The sequence below is a fragment of the Cupressus sempervirens genome, chromosome 10 (genome assembly GCF_028749045.1).
Source record: "Cupressus sempervirens isolate cs-2001-9-10 chromosome 10, ASM2874904v1, whole genome shotgun sequence".
Taxonomy (NCBI): domain Eukaryota; kingdom Viridiplantae; phylum Streptophyta; class Pinopsida; order Cupressales; family Cupressaceae; genus Cupressus; species Cupressus sempervirens.
The window spans coordinates 71,516,672-71,522,993 of NC_143127.1; the positions used below are offsets into that span (position 1 = coordinate 71,516,672).

Sequence of the window (6,322 nt, forward strand, 5' to 3'; positions counted from 1 at the left end):
AATTCTGTCAAATGAACCCAACGCTAATTTTGCAGTTTTAAAGGCAAATTCACAAATCTGCGGCAGGACCTAGGTTGAATTTTATCAAAAAAAAGTGGAGTTTTAAACCTTTTAAAAGTGTTTTTTTTGGTCTATTTTAGCCAATTCAACCCTTCAAGCCTAAAATGGACCACTGCAAAGGTCAAAAAGGTAAAACATATGTCATCTGGACTAAAAGATATAATATATATGGTGGTGTATTTTGATATATTGCTATACTATTGACATAGTGGTGTATGAACTTTTTTGGTGTTGCATAGAGATACACACACGTACATATATATTTTTAGAAAAATATGTTCTTGTACAAATTAACCTAAAATGAATTTGAAATTATTCAAAAAAATATTGGACGGATTTCAAACCCAAATATTGAACCCGCATTCAGATCGACAACTTAGAGAGAAATAAAATAAAGAAAAGTTGGTAAAATTTAAACTAAAATTTTTAAACCTTGTATATTAATTCTTAACTTAATTCCCAAGGTTTGTCACTTTGTCCTCCGAACCATGTATTGGTTCAAACCAGTACCAAATTCAGGTCCAATTTGTCCAAAATTTGCCTTGGGTTCAAAAGAATTTGGTGTATCAATGGCTCCTTGATTATATGTAGGCATCCCAGGTTGCATCTTTGACATAGGGTATGTTTAATTGCACAAAATGGATTACAGACTAGATCATGAATGTGGAGACAATGAGCTTCTCCAATGGTAGACATGAACAGAATAAATATATCATTGACAGATAGAACAATGTTGCAGGTATAACTCTGCTTCTTTTATAACATGATACACTTCTTTCCAAGTGCTTGTTGTATGCCTATTGCAATAGACAGGGCTTTCGACAAAGGAGCTCTCTTGTTTGTATTCAACTTGTCTAGCAAGGCCTAAGATATGTTAATCAATTGGACAATGCTTTGTAATGATGCTATGATTACAAATACAAGTTTAAATTTTATGGCGTTTTTGTTGTTTAAATGATTAGATCATATGATTTTATGATACTACGTGACAATCTAATTTTAACTTATGCTTCTAGCCTTCATACATACATACATACATAAATATATATATATACAATTTTTACATGTTTTTTTATAAACGAACTCAAACAAACCCAAACCCTTTTTATAATTTTGCCATACCAGCGAACCAGCTCTTCGAACCTGCATTTCGAATCAAACTGACACCGGTAACTAAGATTTTTAATACAAGAAACACACAACATTGATCTTAAAAAAAAATATAACATTAAGGTGATGAACAAAAATATCAGTAACATAAATAAAATTGTCAGATGAGTTAAAATCAACCCAACTTTACAAAAGGAAAATGAATCTAACTTTATATAAAAGTGCACTTTACGGGTACATAAGAATATCAAACCATTTCAACATTACAAAACAATCATAAAAAGACAGAATGATATCCCAAAATTATTCAATTGTACAATAGGATAAACAACACGTGGCAGGATTACGAAGAAAACCCTTCCATATTTGATGAAAGCCAAATCAGACAGAAACACCTTCAAATAATTTTTCTAGTGTTAGATAAACTATGAAGTTTATTAAAATATGGAACTATAAGAGCACGAGTTAGGAATGCAATTGGACTAGGAAAAGTAAAATAGCTACAAAGATCTATTTAAATGGGAATAAGAATTTAAAAAAGCAACCCCAGAAGAAAGTAGGAAAGCAGGGCTTTAAGTTTTCAACTGAATGATTAGAAAGTAGGAATAAAATGAGTATAAAAATGTAATTAAATATAGGAATAATTTGAATAGCATGGGGGAAGTTCGCAAAGGCCTTTTTGACAACTGAAACATAGTAAATGCATGCGTGATCAAGTTCAAGGCCCCTATGCAATCACAGCGTTCGTCTGACTACTTGATGAGACCCTAATGCCATTTCTGTGGGTCCAATTACTCGTTGAATTTGTGAGTGGAGGAAATCCTTTCAGGTCCTATTATTAAAGATATGCTAATAATTAAATAGTTGAATCTTATAAAATTTTTAGTAAAATTTGGACGATGGAGATGAATCCAATGTCAAAAAGTTTGGAGAAAAACATTGACACACTTCACCAGATGAAACCTGTCTTGGGTTTAGTACTCGGGAATTTTTCTAACGCATTTTCTATTTCACTGGGCCTACATATACTGAAAACATTTCTCATATGAGTTTGATTCCATACTCCCTACTATAGGACGGCCCATGGAATTACTTTACTGTCCCAAATAAGACACACAGTACCTCCGATTACCTTCAACCTTATCTAACGGTCATTAGAGTTTCTGATTTCTTTCAATATCTTAAGCTTAAAAGGTGTTTAGAGGTAGTTTATACTTTTGCTTAATCCTTTTTTTTTCATCCACAAGTCTTTCTTATGTCGACAGGACATAAGCAAGCTCAGTCTTGGGGAGCAGGCTATTTATTCCCTCTTGTTGGGTACTCAGAGATGAGAATTTTAAGCTTCTTGGTAGCAAGGCGAGGGTTATGCCTCTGGAAATATTATCAGTAGAAATATTCTTGCTTGCTTTTAGGATTTATTCCAGTGCTAAAGAGGTGCTGTCTATAAAACTATCAGTTGGGTGGGTTGTGGGGTTATATCATTTAGTCTCAGTATTATATAGAAACATTACAGCTAGTTGTCTGTCCCCTTTAGTCTTACCGTCATTCAAATCTTGAACTTGGGTATTAGGTATGGCAGGTGCATTGAGTATTGTCTTAACTGGATTAAGAAGCCGATGGATGATGGCAGTGTCATCCTTCTTTATCCTTTCATTTGCTGGATCCACCTACATTTTTGGTTTATACTCACAAGCCATCAAAGTAAGTCTTATGTATGATCAAAAAGATATTGACATGTTGGCCTTTTTCAAGGACTTGGGCTTAAATGTGGGTATCCTTGCAGGACTTATCAACGAAATTTCTTGTCCATATGTGGTTCTGGGCATGGGTTCAGTCATGAACTTGGGTGGCTATATTATGATCTGGCTGGCCGTAACAGGCAGGATAGCCAAACCATTAAAGTGGCAGATGTTTTTGTATCAGTTAATTGGGGGAAGCTCTATGACCTTTATAAACACTGGCGTGATTGTGACTTGTGTAAAGAATTTTCCCAGGGGAAGGGGACTGGTCATTGGGCTGCTCAAGGGGTTTGTGGGTTTGAGTGGGGCAATTATCACCCAGATATACCTGGCTACCAACAAAGATGACTCCAGCTTTCTCATATTTCTGGCTGCTATACTTCCTACTACTGTTGTCCTTGTCTTCATGGCTTTAATAAGGCCCATAAAGAAGTACCCAAATGATAAAAACGAGATTAGGAATTTCTATGTTTTTCTTGCCATGGCCTTAGTGCTTGCAGCCTTTCTTATGGTCTTCATTTTACTGGAAAACAGGCTAAAACTTCCAATAATTGTGGTCCGATTGTTTGCTGTAATAACCGTTCTGACAATCTTCGTTCCATTGGTGGTAGTCATACGCTCAGAGCTTCAAAAGTCTCAGTTAAATGAAGAGTTAACAATATCTGACTTGGAAAGATCAAAGGCCACTCAGTTCAGCAGGGAGATGACAGCTAACGGAGCGCAAAGTCAGACAGCAGATCCGTCAACAGGTAAAATTTCGCAAGAAGACAATTCTGATATAAAATTTCCATTTTAGTTTTGAACTAGTCTGGAAGAGTCTATACTAGTGAGAGCACAGATGCATATATCGTACAGTACTTTGACCATTTAAAATAAAATGAGAATTCAATTGAAATACTTTCTAGATAAATGGAAGCACGATTTGATAATTTAGAAAATAAAGTAGGAAGTCATTCATAGTTTAAAGTTTAAAAGTTCAAAATAGTTGTGTATAGTTTTTTAAACGAATAAATATCTAGTAATACTATTTATATACAAAACAAATGGGAGGAAAAAGTCACATTATTAGATTCATATGGAGCTAAAGTCTAAAGAGTAGAAACAAGTATGATTGTTAGGTGGCTAAAGCAATAGTAAAGGGGGAGAAATAGGACATGATTGCGAGATTCTCTTATACATCAATGGGTCCAGGGTGTCGATAAAGAGATTCCACCCATCAGCATCTTTATCTCTCTTTCATTCTTTTTCCTGTACCGTAGACTGTTGTAATAGTATATATATATTTTTAATATTGGAAATAGCTAAATGAGTTACAAATAAAAGAGTAGCAAATATGCTTACCAGAGAGGAAAGAAAATCACTCTACTAAATCACTACTAGAAAGCAACAAAATACTTTACAAAACTGAAGTACCACAATGATGACAAAAAATCTTTAATTTTTAAGATAGTAAAATAGTTTGTAAAAGACTTGAAATGCTCAATTGTAAGTAGATTATCCAATAGTTGTAAAGGTCTAGATTATTATTTATAAAATAGTATTATACATATTCAAAATAGATGGAAAAAGTCACAGCAGATCATATTGGGCTAATTAGAAATATAAAAATATAGAAATAAATATGATTGTTACATGGATAAAGCAGTGGTTGAGGGAACAGGAGGATCTGCCCACCGCCCCCCATAAATCAGTGGGTCCAAAGTGTCCATAAGAATGTTGTACCATCAGCATTTTTCCCTCTCTTTTTCTTCTATAATAGAGACCGGTGAACTATTACGATCTTTTAAATTAGTAAAACAATTGTTATTGAAGGCTTTAAAATGTTAGTAATAAGTGGACAAGGATGCAGTTTATATTAACATGATTAAAGTTAAATGATAAAAGTTATGTCAACAAACTAACTGGATTTTACCAATTATACAGCTCTTTCTGATGCTGAGAAATACCAAGCACCACATGAGGAGAAGACCAAATCTGAAACCAAATGGCCAGTGAGAGGGCAAGACCACACTGTTCTTCAAGCACTGATGAGCTTAGACTTCTGGGTACTGTTTGTGGCAACAACATGCGGTTTGGGCTCTACAATTACTGCAATAGACAACATGGGACAGATTGGAAAATCCCTGCAATACCCAAAAAAAAGCATCAGCACTTTTGTTTCCTTGCTTAGCATATGGAACTTCTTAGGGCGAGTGGGAGCAGGGTCCATCTCAGAAATACTTGTGCAAAAGTACTCCATTCCAAGGCCTTTCCTGCTAAGCCTTGTTCTTGCAATTGCCTGTGTGGGTCATCTCCTCATTGCTTTTGGACTTCCAGGCTCCATCTATGTGGCCTCCATTCTCATTGGAATGTGCTTTGGTGCACAATGGCCTCTTATGTTCTCCATCATTTCTGAACTATTTGGGCTTCGCCACTTTGCCATTCTGTACAACATAGGACAGAGTTCGAGTCCCCTTGGATCATATTTGTTTTCTGTTAGGGTTGCTGGGTACCTCTATGATAGGCGCGCAAAAGCAGAAAGTGTGGGGAGGAATAGTGCCGTAGATGACCTAATGTGTGTTGGAAGAAGGTGTTTTTGCACGACCTTTTTGATAATGGCAGCACTTAGCATGGTTGGGTGTGCAATTGCAGGTGTTCTTGTCTACAGAACGAGGCATTTCTATAAGCAGGATATCTATCGCAAGTTCAATGCTGAAAGTAAAGAAGACAATAAAGGTGGAGATTCACAGGCACAAGCTTCCATTGTAACAAACAAAAGCACCTGATAATTATTATTGTTGTTATCGGGTGCTTTTGCTCGTTACTTTATGTCAATAGGGGTCTACGGTAGCAGCAGCTTCTGCATTTCTAGAAGGTTAGCAAGAATCTGTAAAAGAAAAACAAGAAGTAAGGATAAGTACTAAGGTTGAAAACGCAGTATTCGAAATTCTTATCAACCGACTTTACTATTCAGCAATTAGAACTAAAATAGTTCTTCGATGGCATGATTTTTCACTTGTAATAATAAACTCCTCCACACGGGTGGCTTAAAATGCCATTGAAATATGTTTTATATTTCAGAAATGGTTAATATTGTCTGTTTTTCAATGTTTTCCTTTGAATTTGGACGGGACTTTGATTTAAATTCTTTTAATGTGATGGTAAGGTTAGTGTAAAATATCATTGAAATGTGTTTTATATTTCATTCATGACTAAAATTGTATTTTCTGGCCTTTTTAAAGTAAAAAATTAGATTTATTTGAGTGAGTTATTATTTATGTATGGCAAGGGTAATAAATAATATGATTTGAAGTACGACACATGTTGATGCTCAACACATAATTTCTCTATTGTAGGTATAAATGATGTGTTTTTATTGGTAATTGACATAATATAAGTTATTTCTCAATCAGAAGTTATTCCTAAAGACTATC

The 6,322-nt window shown here is 34.9% G+C and overlaps 1 protein-coding gene across 1 annotated transcript; it reads left to right on the plus strand.

Moving 5' to 3' along the window:
* Window positions 1-2,499: 2,499 nt before the first annotated feature.
* LOC149532631 (protein NUCLEAR FUSION DEFECTIVE 4-like) lies at window positions 2,500-5,996 on the plus strand. The gene is made up of 2 exons (XM_089804515.1): window positions 2,500-3,658; window positions 4,833-5,996. The coding sequence occupies exons 1-2, from the start codon at window positions 2,743-2,745 to the stop codon at window positions 5,672-5,674; spliced, it is 1,758 nt and encodes a 585-aa protein (XP_089660641.1). The 5' UTR covers window positions 2,500-2,742; the 3' UTR covers window positions 5,675-5,996.
* Window positions 5,997-6,322: the final 326 nt, after the last annotated feature.

Excerpts from the sequence above, each read along its gene's own strand:
- LOC149532631 (XM_089804515.1), top strand. The coding sequence starts at position 2,743 with ATGGCAGGTGCATTGAGTATTGTCTTAACTGGATTAAGAAGCCGATGG. Across the intron at positions 3,659-4,832 it reads GACAGCAGATCCGTCAACAG|CTCTTTCTGATGCTGAGAAA; the intron begins GTAAAATTTCGC and ends CCAATTATACAG.